The sequence below is a fragment of the Balaenoptera musculus genome, chromosome 11 (genome assembly GCF_009873245.2).
Source record: "Balaenoptera musculus isolate JJ_BM4_2016_0621 chromosome 11, mBalMus1.pri.v3, whole genome shotgun sequence".
Lineage (NCBI taxonomy): Eukaryota > Metazoa > Chordata > Mammalia > Artiodactyla > Balaenopteridae > Balaenoptera > Balaenoptera musculus.
In genome coordinates, this window is record NC_045795.1 from 54,960,976 (window position 1) to 54,981,292 (window position 20,317).

Sequence of the window (20,317 nt, forward strand, 5' to 3'; positions counted from 1 at the left end):
CAGATACTTACGTTCAAGTTCTTTTTTTTCAATTGAAGTATAGTTGACTTACAATATTATATTAGTTTCAGGTGTACAACATAGTGGTTCAATGTTTTTATAGATTATATTCCATATAAAGTTATAAAATATTGGCTATATTCCCTGTGCTGTATGTTACATCTTTGCAGCTTATTTATTTTATACCTAGCAGTTTGAACCTCTTACTATCCTACTATATATGTATATATGTATATGTATGTGTGTGTGTGTGTGTGTGTATCTGAATCACTCGCCTCCTGCCTAAGTCTCCCTTCCTCCAGCGTCAGTCCAATTTATAGCCAGAAGGACTTGATGTGCAGAAGGTGTGTTCTGCTCCTTTGCTGGTTCCAGGCCCTCACCTCTGTGGGGCTCAGTCTCAGAGCGATTGCTTCATAGCCCCCTCGCAGTTAGCTTTGCTGGAGATGGAGGGTCCTCTTCAAAATAAGTGCTGTGCTCCCAAGGGCTCGTGACTCCCTTCCCCTGCATCAGTGAGGATGCGCTAGGTTACGGTTCAGTAACAAACACTCCAAGATAACCCAGGAGCTCCTCCTTCCTGCTCCTTTGGCAGTTCCAGCCCCTCTGCTGGGTCTGGGCTGTAGGGCGGAGGGAAAGGGACAAGAGTCTTGGCGGCCCACAGTTTCTGACCTTTTATGTAGTTTACTGCTGCTTCTCAGGCTAGCCCTTTCGGGCTGACGATGCTCCATTGCTGGTCTTAGTGGGGCTTCTCTAGAGGGCCCTGCAGGGTGTTCCCCCCCGACGCCGTACAGTTCCCTGAAGTAGAACACTGGCTTCACATGGTGCCGGCCAACTTCAAATGGGCAGCAAGGCACAATCCCACCACATGTTTGGAAGGTGGAGAGAACAGCACTGTATTGCTGTGTACACACGACAGATACTCAACTTAATGGTTCAAAACACCAGCCATCTCTTTAGTTGATGATTCTATGGGTTGACAGTTTGAGCGGGACTCAGCTGGGCAGTTCTGCTGGTCTCATCTACGCTCCTTGATTCCCTGCAGGGAGCAGGGTGGCTCTGCTTCGGGGGTGTCACTCGAGTGATGGGGGCTTCTGGACTGTGTGTCTCTCATCGTCCTTTCAGGCTATATCGGGTTTGTCCATATGGCAGTTTGGCAGGTTTTCAAGAGGGCAGACAGAAGCATACAGGGCACCTTGAGATTTGAGCTTGGAAGTGGCTTAAAGTTGCTCTGCTGCCTGCTGTTGGTCAAATTCCCCAAACCAACAAGATTCGAGGAACTCCAGTTTTGATGGGAGGAGCTGCGAGGTCACCTTGCAAAGGGGCATGGGAAGGGGAAGGGTAGAGAACTGTGGCATCCACCCCAAACACTAAGACCACCACATCTTCCTGATCTTCTGCGGGAGAAGTTGGGGGGCTGATGGCTAGGTTAGGTGGCTAGACTTGGCAAGGCCAGATCAAGACATCTTGTGTGTCCAGTAGGGGTGTCTGACCACACTTGATGGAGGCCTTTATTAGAATAGTGTGATGAGCACTTTTTTGTCTACAGCTTTGGGGCTTAGACATTAATTCCAGGCAACAGGCATGGATATTCAATCACAAAAGGAAAACTGCCTTAAAGGTGAAGTGACCTACTACAGGTCATGCAGCTGCTAAGTGGTTCGTTTCTTTTATCTGGGGAGAGGGGAGACGATGCACTAAGGGCTGGTGATTAAAAAGCATGATAAATGCCAGAGACTTAAAAGGCCACTGTGGCTGGGATGGGCAGAGCAAGGTGGACGGTGGTGTGAGCTGTCGTTGGGATCCAGAATCTACCAGCCCATGGAGCCCATGGCAAGGAGCTTTTCTTTAAATTTATAAAGAACAAAGGAAACTCTGTGAAGGATTGTAAACAACAAGCTCACATCTTGTTTCCAAAAGACACTTCCGGCTGCCACGTGAAAACTAGATTGGAGGTGCAGACTGGACCAAACCGAGTTAGAATTCCTCCAGCCCCGTGTGGTGCCACTCCATGGGTCCCAAAGGCAAAGGAGAAATGGTCGAGTTTACCATGACCAAAACCGAGAGGTAGGGCGCAGGGAGGAGCAGAGAAAGTCAAATGGGTAATTTCACACCGTGCCCTCCTCAAACACACACACACGCACACACACATGCACACGCACACGCACACACACTGCTTCGGACCCAAGCAGGCTTGAGAAGTTCCGGCTTGTGTTCTGTGATACTTTAGCCAGATTAATTCCGAGTCAGACAGTGGCCTCCTCTGCTTTGCTGTGTGAACAGACAGATGGCTGCCAAGGGACCACAGCAGAGAAAGACCAGCAGAGACCCCAGCATGAGGGACCCAGCCTTTGAGCCCAGGAGTTCATACAATTAATATTTCCAGTGATTCCAATTCAAAAGGCAAATGGTGTCCAAAGCAGTGGGCTCTTTTGACAACACGTGGGTGGGAGGGCAGGGAGGCAGAGAGGAGGGGCAGGCGGTGGAATAGGGGCTGCTGGCATCACCCACCCCTCTCAGGGACACCTGTGAGCCTCCCCAGGGGCTGAGGAAGTCCGTAGGAACAGAGCAGTCCGTGGAGCAGGCCTCAGCCCCACAGCAGGAGTCTGCACGATTGATCGTAAGTCTGTTCTGTCATTGCATTGCAGCTCCAGAAACTAAAACGATCACTTTCTTTCAAGACCAAGAGTTTACGGAGCAAAAGTGCTGACAACTTCTTCCAGCGAACCAACAGTGATGTGAAACTGCAGGCGGACATGCTTTCGGAGGTCAGCCCCAGCTCCAGCCTGCTCCCTTCCCCCGGATGCCTGACGTCCACAGTCACCAGGGCCGGCCTGTACCCAGGCGGCGGCAAGGCCCACGCCTTTCAGGAGCACATCTTCAAGAAGCCCACTTTCTGTGATGTCTGCAACCACATGATCGTGGGTAAGCTGTCCCTCTGCCTCCTCCTCCAGGTCCCTGCATCCCTGGAAAGCCAGGTGAGAGGGGTGTACCTGAGTCCAGGTTCCTGTGGACGACTCTGAGCCTGTCTGATATGCAGGAGGGTTGTTTGGGAGCGCTCGGGGTAACAGTGTGTGTCAACAGGTAAGGGAAGCAGGGCTGGGCAGAGGGAGATGCTGGGTTGTGGTATAGATGGAAGAACGCTTCCAGCCGATCCCCAGGGAGCTCTCAAGCCCTGTACAGTCATCTCGCGTTGAGGCCAGAGGTCTGGGACTTTGTACGCCTGCATCACCTCTCACCGGGTACGGGCAGCCCCTGGGGAGGGGGCAAAATCTTGACCAGAGTAGTTCTTTTTAGCTAAGGGCAGTTAAGGGAGAGGGAATCCGTGGGAGGCAATCAAGGTGCTGGGCAGTTGGGGTTCGAAGGCTTCTGTTCTGCAGGGAGATCTGAGTGACGCATTGCAGGGTCCTCTCCAGTATGCGTGGCCGTGTCTATCTGGGGTCGCCTGGGCAGGGGGTCTGTGGCTTGGTGAGCTACAGGTGAATGACCGAGACAGGCAGCTGTGAAAGGCAGGAGACCTCAGGGAGGCACTGACCCAGGCAGGACAGGGGTTCAGTTGGAATGGTGATTACAACTCTGGACCTGGAAAGGACTCACTCCTGGTACCTCAGAGAAATGGTGATAGCCTGAGCGTCTTGGGGGTTGTGCCCAGATGAAGAGAATGACCTATAAAATGTCCCAGCTAGAAGGAAGACCTGAGCCATTGAGAGCCAGGCGCACAGTAAACACTCTTCTGCCTGTCCCACGGTGGAAACCCAGTGACCAAACAGATGGAGGAAACCATAAAGGTACTTTGGGTGGAACTCAGAGTGAATTGAAACCCGTTGTTTCCAGAACAGCAGCGTGTCCTGGTGATTGACGGGTCACTGCAGAACAAGAGAGAAGGGGGAAGGAGACGCCCACGTGTGCTCTCAGGGGGCAGTTAGGGTGTACCCACCCTAGGAGAAGTTGAAGGGCAGAAGGCTGGAATTAAGAGAGGAAATGAGGCTGGAAATCAAAAGATGCAAGGCTGACCGAGATGGGGACTATCTTCCGGAGACGGTGCTGATCCTGCAGATATGAAGCCAAGCAAAGCCTAGAGTGCCTGGACAGCCACCGAGAGGGTAACAGGTGTGAGAGACAGGCCTTCCCCACGTGGGGTCCCAATGCCAGGCCCACGCCGTACCTCCTGCTCACTTACGGCCTGGATGCTGCAGTGCTGGGCTTGGCCGTGAAGGCTTCAGGGAAGAACACTTTAAGATCAAGAGCCTGATTCCCAAGCTCGGAGCCAGGGCCCAGTGTGGCCCTGATATGTCATTCATCTCACCTTCCAGCTCCTCAGCCCTGACACCCACCCTTCCCAGCCCCCCGTTTCCCCTTCAGTACCCATTTCCCATGGCCCAGCACCTCTTGTGAGTATGACAGTTGTCTCAGGTCGGATTCCCTAGAAGCAGAGCCTGACATGGGGACTCAAGCGCACGTAATTTACTGAGAGGGTGCTCTCAGGACAAGAGGGAGAGAGGGAAGCGGATGGAGAAGGGAAGGAACTAAACTAGGAAGTGGTCTTAGGTGGATCTTGCGGGAGTCTGGAGCATGAATTTCACCAGTTGGTCCTTCGTTGAGCCCAGCCTTTGGTATCAGTGGGCTTCCCTCCTCCTCCCATGATGGAGGTCATTTCAAATCCCTGAGCAAAGTGGCTCATGTTCTGCCGATGGCAATTTTCTGAAGAAAGGGACAGCTGTGAGCCACGAGCAGCCAGCACAGATACCACCAGTGTTATTAGTGAGGTTTTGCTGCTATAACGAATTACCACAAACTTGGTAGCTTAAAACCACACAGATTTATTATCTTATAGTTCTGGAGATCAGAAGTCCACAGTGAGTCTCACTGGGCTAAAATCAAGGTGTCTGCAGAGCTGCATTCCTTTCTGGAGGCTCTAGGGGAGAATCCATGTTCTTGTCTTTTCCACCTTCTAGAGGCTGCCCAAACCTTGGCTTGTGACCCCTTTTTATCTTCAGTGCAATGAAGCATGGCAGTGGCAGTTCACATCTTTCTCACACCACCGTCTCTTTGGTCCTGACTCTCCCCCTTTCCTAAGGATTCTTGTGATTACACTGGACCTACCTGGATAAACCAGGATAACCTTCCCATCTCAAGGTCACCTGATTAGCAGCCTTACTTCCATTTGCACCCTTGAGTTCCCCTTGCCACGTAACATAACTACTCACCAGTTCTGGGGGTTAGGACATGGACATCTTTGGGAGGCCATTGTTCTGCCTATACCTATCCAGTACAGGGTATCTGGGCAGGGCATCAGCAGTGTCCACCATGGCAATAGAAGAAAACCTTAGTTGAAGATCACAAGACTGGCCTCTGTTGATTCCTTTCCATCCTGTCTCTGATGCCAGTCATGTGATAGTTGTATTCCAGCCAAAGGCTTTGTGATGTCACTGGGTGAGAGGCCATCTTACTTTGAAGTGGGCAGAGAGGTACCTTTCCATATGGTACACAGAATGGGGAGAGCACAGACCCATGTTTTGCTCCTGGCTATTCCCATGAAACAATTAGCCCCTTCCCTTCCCGGATGAAATGAGATGAGGGAGTGAGGATGGTAGAAAGACCATGCGTGTAGAACCAGACAGCCTGGATTAGAGCCCCGTGCAGCTGTGTGACCTCGTGCCAGTGACTTGCCTTCTTTGAACCTGTGTCCTCATTTTATGTGGAGATGATAATACCACCCTCAGGGTTTTGTGCAGATTAATGAACTGGCAGAAGGGAAGTACCAGGCATCTGATAGACCTCAGCAGAGGAAGGTTATTGGAATTGATATCATTATCATTATTATTAAACAAGAAGATAGTCATTTTCCTAAGGAAGAGAAAGCTATTTAGAGGGTAAACCAAATTAGTGTAACAAAAAAAATTTTTTTGACACTTTTTAGGCATAAATAATTACAAAAATAATATCATGGTAACAAAATAATTAGTCCCTTGTCTACACAGCAGTGTTTTACATACACGTTAAATATTGTCTCTGATTCTGCATTTCCCATTCTGTGAGGGAGATGAACAAGCAAGCAGGTGTCTAGAAGAGTGATCAGAATGGTGAGTGGTGTGCCAAAATAAGATTGTGAGGAAACCCTGGGAGTTTGGTGTGGAAAAGACTTTGGATGTGCAACTGTGTTTTAAAATACCATATTGGAAAAGTCAAGAGACTTACTCTCTGTGCCTTTACAGGGAAGGGTTGGGAACAAGGGGTAAAGTTAAAAGACGAATTTCAGGGAGAATATAACCATTTAACTGAGGCACTTGACCGGTAATTGAAGGGCCTGCCTTAATGAGTAGCGAGTAGTTTAACTTCTCCCAGGCATAGGTCGTCTTGAAGATCTTCCCCTACTTCATTATCCGATATTCTTTGAAATGAGACCCTGCTGCTTCCCAAAGAGACCAGTGTCTGTCATCATTGAACGTGGACATATCAGTGGTTTCCAGTGTAGCCGGGAAGGCAGGGTTCTGCGGTGTCCTTCACCCTTGGTCAAGACCCAGTTGGCGGGGGGAGGGTGTGTGGGGTTGTTTATTCAAAATGGGGAGCAACGTCAGCCCCTTTTGCAACCATACACACAGGCCTGTCCTCATCCTCAGAAAACCATTATCTATTCACACTCTCATTTTCTAGTCACTATTATTATTCATGTTCTTCCTTCCAACAGGCCACATTTAGGAAGAGTGCTTTGTGTCAGTCAAGGATTTCCAAAAAATCGCTGTATCACAACTACTCTAAAACTCCAGCGTGCTCAAAACAGCTTTCTTTTACTCTTACTCAGCATCTTCAGATTACCTGGGGTTTGGTTGATCCAGACTCAGCGCAATTATTGCGTCTTCTCTCTCTTCCTTAGCTCTTACCCTTTCCTTGGACCCATGGGCTGCCCATGCCATGTCCTTCTAATGGCAAGGACAAGTGGAGGCATACAGAGTTTCCTAGGGCCTTGGGTTGGAGGAACCCAACTGTCACTTCTGTGGGTACTCCACCGGGATGTGGGTCAAACCCATGTCCAGGGATGGAGAAGTGCACTCTGCCCTCAGTAGCAGGGATTGCAAAGCCACCTGCGAAGGACAGAGTGAAGAATGTTAATAATCCAGCCTACCACTGGGCTTAGGATGGCCTCTGCACTACGGAGCCTTTTTTGTCTGGGAGACACTACTAAGTCTTAGAGCTAAACTACCTTCCACATCCCTTCTGCATCTGGAAGTGATGCCTGGCATCTGACCGTTACCATGGCAGGGAGGGGGTCTCATCATGTCTTTTGCTCAGAACTCTGAGGCAGTTTGGCCTCCAACTTCGTTTTTGTGTCTACCTACCTAGCTTCGGAATTTGATGCATCATTTTCAATTTCCACACAGATTTCCACCGGTCCTTTTCAAGGCAGTGCTATTCATAACCCTTAAATAGGTGATGATGAGTCTCTATTTTCAGTCTCATGACGAGTGTGAAAAGACCCACAGCCTGTGTCTTTTTAAAACAACTAATGGAAATGAGTTCACCTCTGAGGAATGTCACAGTCATTACCCTAAAGAGGATTCCAGGTACACCTCAAGTACAGTGACAATTTTGAAAGATTCTGTTTTGAAAATCACACCAAAAAAATGCTTTGTGTTAAGGAGAATTTCACTATACTTTTCTCTTCTCAGAATTAAATGTATAGTGTAACCGCCTTTTTAACACAAAAAGAAAGAGAAGAAAGAGAGAAAACGGTCAACAAGGCACACTGCTCTTTTCAAAGATGAAAACCAAGTAAACCAAATAGTAGCCTCCTTCAAAGAAAGGAGAAAGGGTATTAGAGAGGTGCTGTGAGACCGGAGGGAACGGGGAGAGGGAAAAGGCAGAGGAAGGAGGCGAGGAGAGGAAGAGGAGTGAGGTAAAGCAGAGGCTGAGGGACGTGATCCTTCCCGAAACACTGCCCAGGGCTTGTAATCTGTGATAGAGCACAGCTGATCTGCCCTTTTTCTTTACTCCGCAAACCTAACCTCCTGTCTCTACATAATCACCTGAAGATTTGTTTTCTTTAAGCCTCAGCTTATCTTCATTTTCTAAATTCTGGGGAAAGACCACTGCTATTATCCCCTTAGAATGACATTCTAGAGAACGTATTAAAGCAGGTTTTTTCCTTTCAACTGAGGACCAAAGGTTATGTAATGATGGCCAAGAAAAATCAAATCTCATTTGTGCAGTTTCTAGCTGATGGATATTTGTATAAAAATAAACGGAATCTGGCATCCTCGCTGTCTAGGATTTCTAAGTTGGCACGGACACTCAGAGTTGGGTTTACAGGGTCTCACATGTGTGCCTCGCCTGGCTGCCTAGGCCTTAAAGCTGGAAAGCCTAAACATTTGCCACCAGAAAGTAGCAGTAAAAGTAGACCAGGACCCCAGCCTCATTCCCTGCCCATCTCTTTCTAATTTCCTTGGCTCCTTCACTCATGCCTTCATTCCCTAGTGCCAGCGTTGCCCTTGGCCTTAGACTTGACACCTGAGACTGCTCCTCCCCTGCTGACCTTGCTCTTAGGCCCCTTGGGTTAAGCAGGCACTATGGCATGCCCCCCGCCTGCATGACATGGCTACCCTTTATGATCACCTCCTTTCCAGAAATGTGGTCACCTGTGCAAGCCAAAGATGATCAAGCCAGTCTTTCATGGAGACATGAGAGAAATAGGCAGTTAGGTGTGTTCACCAGCCTCAATGCTGGATGCCCAAGCCTTTGGGTCAACAGGATTCAAGAGCCAGTCTTAGACTAGGAGAATCCTCTTGTACTTGCTTAGAAGAAAAATACTTCCTCCACCAAAACAGTCCACTCTTGCCATCTTTAGGCCTTGGCAGTGGGAGTTAGGGCGGGGGACTCGTCTTCACTGGACACCCAGTACATGTATTCCATCTAAGGGCACTCTGTCTTTACAATGAACTGTCTACAGTGACTCGTTTCAGGAGAGCATTGAATTTCCTTGCAGTAATCTGCATCTCACTGGAATTGCAAAGACTCGAACAAGTCAGTATGTACTATTAGCATAACTAACTCAGTGCATGAGTCCACTCTGTCAATTAAGGAGGTTTTTCTAAGGGACTCCATTCTGACACCTTGTTTCCAAAACTATTTTTAAATTAGCTAAATGTTTTTAGTTGGCAGCCACTTAGAAGACACAGCATATTAAATGGGCACGTATTTTCTAAACAAATATTTAGCAAAAAGGCTGGATTTCATTGCCTAAAATGTCAAGTTTCCTCATACAGTCACTGCAGTCAAAGGCGCATTTACTTTCTAACTGTCCGAGTAGCAACCACTGGGGAAAACAATAATGGCTTTGTCTTGGGTAAGAATCCCTAGAACAGGACAGAGTTAGAGATCCTAGTGAAAGTGGTTTATTATGGGGAGAGCCCTCAGGAGAAGGGGAATCAGAGAAACAGGACCGGGCAGGGGGAGGAGCTGAGCAAGGATGTGGTCTCAGCTGGAGTTGACGTCACATGATCCCACCCAGGGGGAGCTCTGGAACACAGATTTTATCATATCGTCAAGTAGCCGCACCTTGAGACCAGGGTGTTGGCCTTTGTATACTCCTGTCGCTCAGTCATTGGCCATGGCTGCCCCCCAGGGGGCAGTGGGAGTGTGACATCCCAGACAAAGAGGATCCCATTTGGCTGAGAACAATTCTCTGAAAAAGGGCACCTGTGAGCCGTTCGGAACCAATACTCACAGTGTCAGTACGATAAATAAAATCTAGGCGAGGCACTAACAGCCTCAGTATCTCTGTAAACACACTTTAATGCTACAAGACGCAATATAAAAACATCCTCCACTAGGAATGAATTTGAAATGCAGATGGACCTTGGCATTGTCGTACCTATAACACTGTGTTATCATTATAATGAATAATATAAGGAGAGGAAATATTACATTACACTGAGTCCAGGACTTTTCTGTTATGCTTTTGTTTGACCATTAACTTAGTTGTTTCCTGACCTGTTTGGACCTCATCCGATTGCTTGAAAAAGCCATAAACATTGAAACATTAACCACACCTGGAATGGAAATATTCGCTCACCGTTGAAGTTGTTTCTTGGTGGGAAACGCCAAACAGAAATCAAGGGGAATATTAAAAAGCAAATGTAAAATCTATGTATTCTCAGGATGGAATTAAAACTCTTGAGATGCCATCAATCATTTAGCTGGACAGTTGTTTTAGGAGCTGTGCAGCTTATAAATAAGAAAATACAAGTGCTCTCTAGAACATTTTACTTAAATTTCAGATGTATATTTTCCTTTGGGCTGTGGTATGTGTCCATCATAAAATGTGGTACCTAGACCTCAGTGGTTTGCCCTATGGGATTGTTAATCTCTGGAGTCTTAATTGCTTACAAGTAGCAGTAAGTTAACTGCTACTTTTCTACTAGGGGACAAAAAGGCAACGTAATGCCTAGTCCAACAGAAGTAATTTCTTTGTATTCTTTGCTTATCTGGCCACCTTGAGAGAGTTGTGTTTCTTCTGGGGACAGAGTTTTAAGTGAAAGTAAATAAAACTGGAGCACACCCAGGGTAGGGAGATAGTGACCCTGCCGGCTGAGGAATGTTTGCAGGAGGTGGCAATGCTTGGCTGGGAGAAGACTTTGGGGAACACCGTCATTGTCTTCAAATAGCTGAAGTGATCTCATCTGGAAGAGGGTTTAAACTTGCTCGGGGTCCCAGGCGCACAATGATGGATGATACAGTGAGGCAGAGTTCAAGATGCTAAAAGGAAGAGCTTCTAAAAGTAATCCCAGAAGTAGGCTTCGTAGATTTGGGGAGGGAGGATTTTCTATAGTAAAATATGTGTTTGGAAAATGCTGTACAGTACACTCCCTTTGTATAATCACAGCACACGTTAGCATTTGGAAGTCCTGCTATCCTGAAGACAACCAAGTGTTATCAGTGGAGAACAGAGGCAGTGGAGCAAATGGGTAATAACGGAGGTCTCCCTCCTGAAGATTTTCTTTTCCCTAATTCCACTCGGCTGTCATTGAACGCTCTTTGGCATGTCTCTCTTTAATGGACACAGTTTGGAAAGCCTTTACAGTGCCTGCAAAAGCAAGTTCATTAAAGAGTTATTAAGACTTCAGTTCAGATCCCGTGTTCTCAGAGAATATTGTACTCAGCACCTTTTAACTAAAGGGGCACAAAATACTTTTCAGCTAGCGTCTTCCATTAGTTTCCTGAAATTTTACGCCTGCTGCCAAGTATTTTAAGAAATACATTCTCTCTCATTTAAAATGACTTAAATGAAAAAGTAAACCACATGCCTTCCAGCAAAGATTGAGCAGAAATGGATGTTGGTAGGCTCCAAGGAAGGAGGTATGTTAGAGCCTCACACAGAGGTGGAAGCAGCTTCTGTCAGGGGCTAGTGTTATGCTCTGGGACCTCACATGGGACTGCATGGTATCACTTGACCTGCTGCCAAAACAGAAGACAGGACCATGGGAGTTGGAGAGGACTGCCCGTGTTACCAGATTGCTCACCACGCTACCCTGCAACGGTCCTAATGTGTTCTGAGCCCATTGTCAGTGCCCCAGCGTTTTTGCTCTTCCTTCTGGAAGATCTGGGACACCCTTCCTTCCTGCCCCATTTCTCCATCCATGCCAGCACCAAATCAATGAAAAGGCTTTCTCCAGTTCCTGTGGTGACCACTTTCTCTGAACTGTCATGTCATTTCTCAAACAGTCTACCCCTTGAAGGCATGATCTGGTCTGATGCAGGTGCCTATTCCCACAGCAGGCAGCACAGCACCTACCGGCATGTAGTGGGTATTTTAAAAAGAGTAGTGAGTGAGTGGGAAAAAAATCGTCTGCCTTAAATACCAACCAACAGAAATAGAAGAACATGGAAAACTCCCTAATCCCCTTGCAAGCCATTCCCCTGGTGTATCAAGTCTCCAGCCTGCCCAAAAGGAAGCTTGACACAGAAGGCCAATTTTCTCATCTGTCATCTTTCTCTGTATTTCTCCTTTGTGTTGCATATGTTCATGTAAAGTTACTCAGCGCACAGTGTCATAACATGGATTCCTTCATTGTGAATTATATCCATAGCCAAATAAAACAGCTTCCTATCCTGTTTAATACTTCTGTCATGAATCCCACTGTTATAATAATGCTTCCACCTTAGTTTTTTTTTTTTATAGTAATATTTTATTTATTTATTTATTTTTATATTTGTATTTTTGGCTGTGTTGGGTCTTCGTTTTTGTGCGAGGGCTTTCTCCAGTTGCGGCAAGCGGGGCCCACTCTTCATTGCTGTGCGCGGGCCTCTTCACTATCGCGGCCTCTCTTGTTGCGGAGCACAGGCTCCAGACGCACAGGCTCAGTAGTTGTGGCTCACGGGCCCAGTTGCTCCGCGGCATGTGGGATCTTCCCAGACCAGGGCTCGAACCCATGTCTCCTGCATTGGCAGGCAGATTCTCAACCACTGTGCCACCAGGGAAGCCCCCACCTTAGTTTTTTAATACTTGCCTGATATGCCTTTATCTACCTGTAACTTTAAACCTTTTTTGTCGTGTCATCTAAGTGCTTCTTTTGAAAATAAGCATAATTGGATTTTAGATTTCTTTTTTTTCCCATCCTAAATTTTTCTTCTTAAATGGAAGATGTTTATGCATTAGTATTCATTGTTATGAGTGAAATATTTGGCTTCCTTTTGTCTGGTACTACATGATTTCTATTCTGTGTTTCCTGTTTCCTTCCAGTTCGTGTGTGTGTGTGCATGTGTGTGATGTGTGATTTATATGTTCTTTCCTTTTAGAACCTCCACAGTTTGAAAGATATATAATATATTCTTCTCCTAACAATTACCTCTGAGGTTTTCAAAAAGCACTCTTTATTCCACATTTTTCAAGTTATTAAAAAGTAAAATAAATATGATATTTTTATTCCTCTATTATTGCAGATAAGCTTATCCAACTTTTAATCCCAACTCCCATCGTGCCAGCAATAGTATTTCCACTTCTTGTTTTTGCGAATTAAGTACGGCCCTCTTGTCAATCCATATTTTTATTGCTCTTCCGATGTTTTGCAATTCAGACATTTGAGAATAAATCTTAAGATATACATACCTTTTATAACAAGATTTATACATTGATTTAGACATTTCCAGTTTTAACTGATTTTAGTATTTACCACCAGCTCTATTCTCACGTAACATCTCCATTCTTCAGCTCTTATTTTTGTTTCTCAGTTGTTCAGTATATTTCCAGTAATATTTTTCAAGAGGATATAGTACCAAAGGCATAAGGAAGGACATTGCCATGGGCCCCCTTGCTTGGCTCATGCATCTCTTGCAGATTGGGGCAGAATGGTGAGCAGGGTCCAATCCGGGAATTCGTGCGGTTTCCACTTAATGTCCCTCAGCCTGTTCTGCGGCTTTGTCCTCTGTCCACTCTGCTCTCACTGAAGCTAGTTGCACGCTCTCCCCTTTTACTTTAGTCCATGAAATCCAAAGATCTGAGAACTGCTGCTTTATGATAGTAACTAAATCATCTGTACTATCAGTTCTAACCTTCACTTCTTCTAATAAGGATTTTGATTGTGAAATTTTATTTTTTTGCTGTCCTGTATTCCCCATGCATTCTTCCAGGTTTTTTATTCCTTCTTTTTTTTTTTTGGCCCCCTGAACCACTCAGCATGTGGGATCTTAGTTCCCCAACCAGGGATCAAACCCTCACCCCCTGCAATGGAAGCGCAGAGTCTTAACCACTGGACCACCAGGGAAGTCCCTATTCCTTCTTTTGACTCCTTTATTGTAATATCTGGTTCTCTTGTATTTTATTGTCAACCAAAAGCAGATGCTGTCTATAATTGTCTTCTGTTTAGTATAATATAATTCTTTAAAATGCATCTTCCCTTACAACACTGTGAAAGGAGCAAAGGAGACAGGTGATTAATGCAGTCACGTAGACGAGGTGAATGGCAAATCTGACGGTGTAACCTCCTGAGGGCAGAGGCTGTGGTGTGTTGTGTTCACTGTAGCATCCTCAGCACTGAGTCTGGCACCCATCCTGTAACAGGTGTTCAGTATGAATCTGTTGAATGAATTAATAGATAAATGACTGCTCAACCATTGATGACTATTATCAGAATTATGGTTATGATTATTTTTATTATACACAGAAAAATATTCACAATTAAGAAGGTAGAACTGCAGGTAATCTCAACAGCCATGGATCCATCAAACATTGAACACCAACTGTGTACCGGCCCGGTGCTGATGTCTAATACCTTCATAAATTCAAGTGAGGACACTGAGAGGTACCAAAGGAAAAGAGACCAGAATTATCTAGAAACTGGAAGAAGTGAGGAGGAGCCCCTCACTCTTTCAAATGAAGACCTGCTGGGCCTCCTCCCATGCAGATGCTGCAGTGTCCACTGGGGAGGGTGGGTTTAACAGGCCTCGTGATGCTCTCACTGGCCTTCCAAGGCCATCCCATCCCACACCCCCATCCAGAGCATCAGACTGGGATGTCCCAAAGCCACATCACTGATGGGAGAATATCTGAGTCCTGTTTGGGGGACTAGTTGGGGAAGTCGGGCACCCAAAGGAACTGTTAGAGGCTGGTTCATCTCAGTGATGTTAGCCATACTTCCACATCTGTTCCTAAAGTTGTTTTTCTTAAGGTACACATCTGCTGACATTAGGAAGGCATGGGCACTGCCTCCCACCCTGTCCTTAAACATCTCATGATTATTGAGAATAAGAAAGGGACCAGGTGGTGATGAGAGAATCTTTATATGCATAAAAAATAAGATAAAAATTTCCCAGCCTGTCAGACACTGCTGCTATCCTATCAGTGTACGAAAGAAAATGAGGGACTTCATTCCTGTGAACTGTTTATTTTACTAGTAACTGACCAAAGTCTTAAGTGGCCAAATTTGAGGGGAAAATTGTGGAAAAAAAGGTAGCCAAAGGAAAGAGACTGTCCCTCTTAAATTATTATCCATCATGATGTTTGCAGGTGTTTTGGTGATTTCTTGAATCACAGCATAAACATGATTTCCAGAGAAATAATGTTATTCGTGCCCCAAAGAAGAGATCTGTATTTCAGGAGCCTTTTAAAATCATACCTTAGTGGAAAGAAATGACAGTACAGGAGAGTATTTCCACTGCATAAATAACTGGCCGGACAGGGGAGAATGATAATTCAAGGCAGTCTTTTGTTACATTTTTAGTCATTCTCTGAAGGTCTAGGTCACCAGCTAGATGCTATTTAGTAATATCATAGCCAATAGATTCTGAATATATGTATTTCCATGTTCTTCTGAGACCCTCTGTGCTTCATATATTTCCTCCTTGTCCCACCTACCAAGAAATTAAAAACCTGCCTAGGACAGAAGGAAAGGAGGAGAAATCTATCAAGGTGGAGATGGGTGGACAGAAAGTAGACGGTGAATTCTGGATACACTTTAAGCCTTTTCTAAATTTGTGGCTGCAAAACATTTTCCTGACTGTGATGTTGCCGATTTATGCCTTCCTGCTTGAGGTTAAGACCAAGCCGTGGCAGAGAAATGTAGAAAGGACCCATGATTAATTCAGTGTTTGGAAGCTAGGGATCTCCTGGAATAGGCCATCTGCTGTTAAAAACAGGGGAGGCAGAGACCTGTTGGAAGATGTGTATCCTGTGCCTGCATTCAGCTGCCAGGGCAGGGAACGCTCCACTGACCTACTTTAGAAAGGTCCCTTTGCTTGTGCAGCCCCAGGGATATCACATAAATGACAGAACTGGGCCAGTAGTAAAAAAAAAAAAAAAAAAGAATAGGACAGCCCTTTGTGTGTGTCTGGGGCTCAAAGCATCCGGCAGGTGTGTGTGTGTATATACGTGTGTGTGTGTGTGTGTGTGTGTGTGTGTGTGTAAGGGAGACACCTATACACTGTGACCCAGCTATGGAGGACAGAAGATGAGGGGAAGAGAAATACTAAAGCATTTTCTTTGTAGTTGATCAAACACTGTCTGGTTGCTGAACCAGAAAAATAAAGCATAGACTATTCTATCACATGCTAAGCTTACCTGGAAAGATCCAGAAGCCTATAGCTACCCCACACTCCTCGTCCCAACAACATGACAACAAGCAAGCACAGGAGGGCACACGTAGATACCTGCCGGCACGTGTGCTCACCACACACACACTTTACCTTCAATCAGGGAAATGTATGTTTCCATTGACACGGCAAGAACATGGCTTCAAGCGTTTACACCTGCTTCATTCTGATCCCTTACAGTCTAAGATCCAAGCACTGTAATGCCATAAAGAGAAGTCACAAGAATGACTTATTATAACCGAGGCGGGACAGTGAACCGGCTTGACCCTGACCCAGAAGGACTGTATCGCTTCACGTGAGATCAGCCCTCTTTGAGAAGGAGATTTCAAGGAACATTCTCTGAGCATCCATTTTCTCGTTTTAAAAATAGAAATAAAAATATCTCTCTGATAGATGTGGCATAAAGATGCAATGAGACAGTGCCCCAAAGCAGTGGTGCCCACTTAGCAGTAAGGTTCAGGGCTCTTTGCTTGTCCCTGTCTTCCTGTCCTGCTGTCCCAGGGGGCACGTACTGGTGCTGGCCGGCCTCTTTCCCAAGCTCTGGTCTCTCACTTCAGCTACAAGAACTCTGCTGCTCAGATGCCTTGTGGATGCTGAAATGCCTACATCTTCCCACAGTGAAGCAAATCATCTCCTTCCCCCATAAAACCTGCCACTTTACTGCTGGCCTCTCCTACTGGGGCACATGGCACCTGCGTGCTCCCATCTACCTGGCCAGAGCCTCAAGGCTATCTTTGACTTCTCCCAGCCCCTCTCTCTAGAAACCCCACCCATGAGCAGCACACTCTGTCAATTCTACTTCTGTGACTTCTCCATGGCCAACTTGCTCCCCTCTTCCCACTGCTCCTGCCTCAGGCCAGGCTTCAGCACATCTCACGTGAACTGTTTCAAGAACTTCCTAAACTATGTTCTTTTATCCATCTCTACCGCCTCATCTCCCCTTGACACTGCTGCCAACCCTCTTCTGAAAGCAAACTGACATCGAATTACTGCTTTTCTCAGGAATGCTTGCTCGACCTGATTGCCCAAAGAATTATACTCAAGCTCCTTAGCTTGATGCTTATTCTAAAACCTCCAGTAGCTGACAAAGGCAAAGAAGGGCTTTGTCCCATCAGATTTATAGAAGTGAAACTTTTTTCACTGCCCTGACAGTCATCATCAGTGGCACTAGTGAGCATCTACAAGTGGATCATTGCAAACAAATTCAAAATACAGAACTGCAAGAGAGAGCCAGGAGAGAGGCAGAATGGGGCAGAGAGGTTGGGGTGGGTATTTGCATTCTGCCTCTGCACTTAGTAGATGGAATGACCTTGGACAATTGCTTTACCTTCTCTCAGTCCCAATTTCTTTTTTTTTAATTTTTATTGAAATACAGTTTGTTTACAGTGTTGTGTTAGTTTCAGGTGTACAGCAAAGTGATCAGTTATACGTATATATAAATATATATTCTTTTTTACATTCTTTTCCATTATAGGTTATTACAAGTTATTGAGAATAGTTCTCTGTGCCATACAGTAGGTCCTTGCTGGTTGTCTAGTTTATATATAGTGATCTGTATATTTTAATCCCAAATTCCTAATTTATTCCTCCGCTGGCTCCCCTTTGGTAACCACAAATTTGCTTTCTATGTCTGTGAGTCTATTTCTGTTTTGTAAATAAGTTCATTTGTATCATTTTTTTAGATTCCACGTGTATGTGATAATCATATGATATTTGTCTTTCTCTGTCTGGCTTCCTTCACTGAGTCTGATCATCTCTAGGTCCATCCACGTTACTGCAAATGGCATTATTTCATTCTTTTTTATGGCTGAGTAATATTCCAGTGTGTGTGTGTGTGTGTGTGTGTGTGTGTGTGTGTGTGTGTGTGTGTATACCACATCTTCTTTATCCATTCATCTGTCAGTGGACACTTAGGTTTTACTTCCATGTCTTGGCTATTGTAAATAGTGCTGCTATGAACGTAGGGGTGCATGTGTCTTTTCCAATTATGTTTTTCTCTGGATATGTGCCCAGGAGTGGGATTGCAGGATCATATGGTAGCTCAATTTTTAGTTTTTTAAGGAACCTCCATACTGTTCTCCATACCGGCTGTTACCAATTTACATTCCCACCAACAGTGTGGGAAGGTTCCTTTTTCTCCACATCCTCTCCAGCATTTATTATTTGTAGAGTTTTTCATGATAGCCATTCTGATCAGTGTGAGGTGATACCTCATTGTAGTTTTGATTTGCATTTCTCGAATAATTAGCAATGTTGAGCATCTTTTAATCCCAGTGTCTTTCAAATGAGATTGAAAATAACAATACCTACTTCATGGAATTTACTGATAATTAAATACATTGATACAAGTGAATGTTCTTTGTGGATTATAAAACTCAAAAATTGTTCAGTAAGATTAAAGCTATCTGTATGTATGAAAGGTTGAGATTAATAGCATGCCAAATTCCTCGGAAAGCACTTTGGAGATGGAGAGACGGGGTACAGCATAGATTGGCCAATCCATTCTTAGGAGAGCTGAGGATAAATACAAATTCTTGAGCCCTAAGCTAGAAGAACAATTCTGAAGAAAACAAATGAGACTGTGAAAACTGCAGACCTCAGAGAAGAGGAGAAGACAGCAGCAGAGATTATTACTGAGGTCAGGGGTGTTCCAGATGGTCATGAGAAAGTGATCATTCAGGAAGACATGTCTCAAAACTTCAAGCCACACACATGTAACAGAAGGAAAGCTTGCTGGCCATGGTGCTAGGACGTGAACTGGTGACCCAGAGGGCAAAGGCTATGGACTCCAAACACAAAGCCCTGAGCCAACCCAACTCCTGTTGCTATTTTTGGAGCTCAGTGTGGGTGAGGGGCGGGAGAAGTAGGGAGAGTTTTTCCACTAGGAGTCAGAAACCGAAATAGGAAAGATCAACAGAAGCATTTATAAACAATGAATGCCATTAATTTTTTTAAGCTAGGAAGGAGTTGGAAAAGATGTAATGTGGCAGGGAGTGGGGAATATAGTCAGGGAAAGATGGCCCAGGGGTCTTCAAACCATCTTGTTCAATTGAACTCATAGTAGGGGACAGATAGCATGGGTTATTTTTCATCAAGTTCTCATGAGTAGAGTTCAACTGTGATGGGAAAAATGTTCCCGTTTTTTCCCCTTTATCAGAAAACTTTCTAACTATTGAGTGATTTCCGAAGTTTGAGAGCAGTTTAAGCTGTATTGCTCGAATTCTGAAGCTCACGCTCTTCCTAGTACACCACACTATGAGGACAGGTCCAGATAGTTATCAGCATCTGCTTTGAGGAGGGTTTGAGGAATCAGTAGCAGAGACGGAAGGAGTGATTCCCAGAATCGGCTTTCAGCCCCTTCCTAGGTCAGGCAGTCATCAGATGGAACAGTATTCTGGCCTGGATTGTAGGGTCAACCGGGAGCTTGGAGAGTTCTGGGTCCCAACAAACCAGGATGCAGTCACATTGGAACTTTGGCATGAAAAGCAAGACTGACCAGCTGGGAGCCCAGGCAGTAAAGATCTGCAGGCGACTAGAACCCCGTAGTCACGCACGCCTCCAGGAGCCAGGGGCCACAAGAAGGAACCTCACTCCTTCCACAGCATGAGTGGGGCAGAACCCCAGCATTCTCTCAGCCTGGGCGCTTCTCTGGCCCAGGTCTGAGTAGGCTGATCATTCCTCACGGACAGGAATGTTCTTTGTGCCAAGCCCTTTCCTGGCCACAGGAGTTCTAGAGGTGAATAAGCCATCACTTCAAGTCAAGGGCCTTTTGTGAAAGGTATCTGTAAACAGAGGAGAGTGTCGGTCCTGAGGTGATGGAAGCAGGGAGAGTGTGTGTGCAGGAGGCTTTGGAAAATCCTTAAAAGGGCTTCAAGAAAATGGGAAGCTGTTTAGCAACTGAGCAAGAAAGGCAGAGGAGGCAATGTGAGCAACGCTCAAGCGGCATGAGCCGGCCACCCTTGCCAGGAGCCACAAATGATCTGGTAAAACCAAGGAGTAGCTCAAGGTGGAGCATATTGAAAATGAAGCAAGGAGAGTCAGCAGAGGTCCCATCAGGGAGGGAATCCTACGGAATTCTGTTTCATTCCTTGCCTTAGTGTTTATTCAAAGGCAAATGGCCCATGAATAATGCTAGCTGCATTATAATGCCGGTTTTTATCACCCAGCGGAGGTTTTGTTAAGGCCTTTAGTTTAAAAATACTAACTCTGTCATCTTTACTACTGTTTGCATAGTCCCTAGCCC

General features: G+C 45.6%; 1 protein-coding gene across 3 annotated transcripts in view; it reads left to right on the forward strand.

The window, feature by feature from the left end:
- Positions 1-20,317, forward strand: part of STAC (SH3 and cysteine rich domain) — a 101,128-nt gene that overhangs the window by 33,640 nt on the left and 47,171 nt on the right. For 2 of the 3 annotated variants that reach the window (XM_036870751.1, XM_036870749.1), the window contains exon 2: positions 2,643-2,919. In XM_036870751.1, coding sequence (XP_036726646.1) covers positions 2,643-2,919 — 277 coding nt within the window. The remainder of the gene's footprint in view (positions 1-2,642; positions 2,920-20,317) is intronic. The other variant, XM_036870750.1, reaches the window with a different exon arrangement.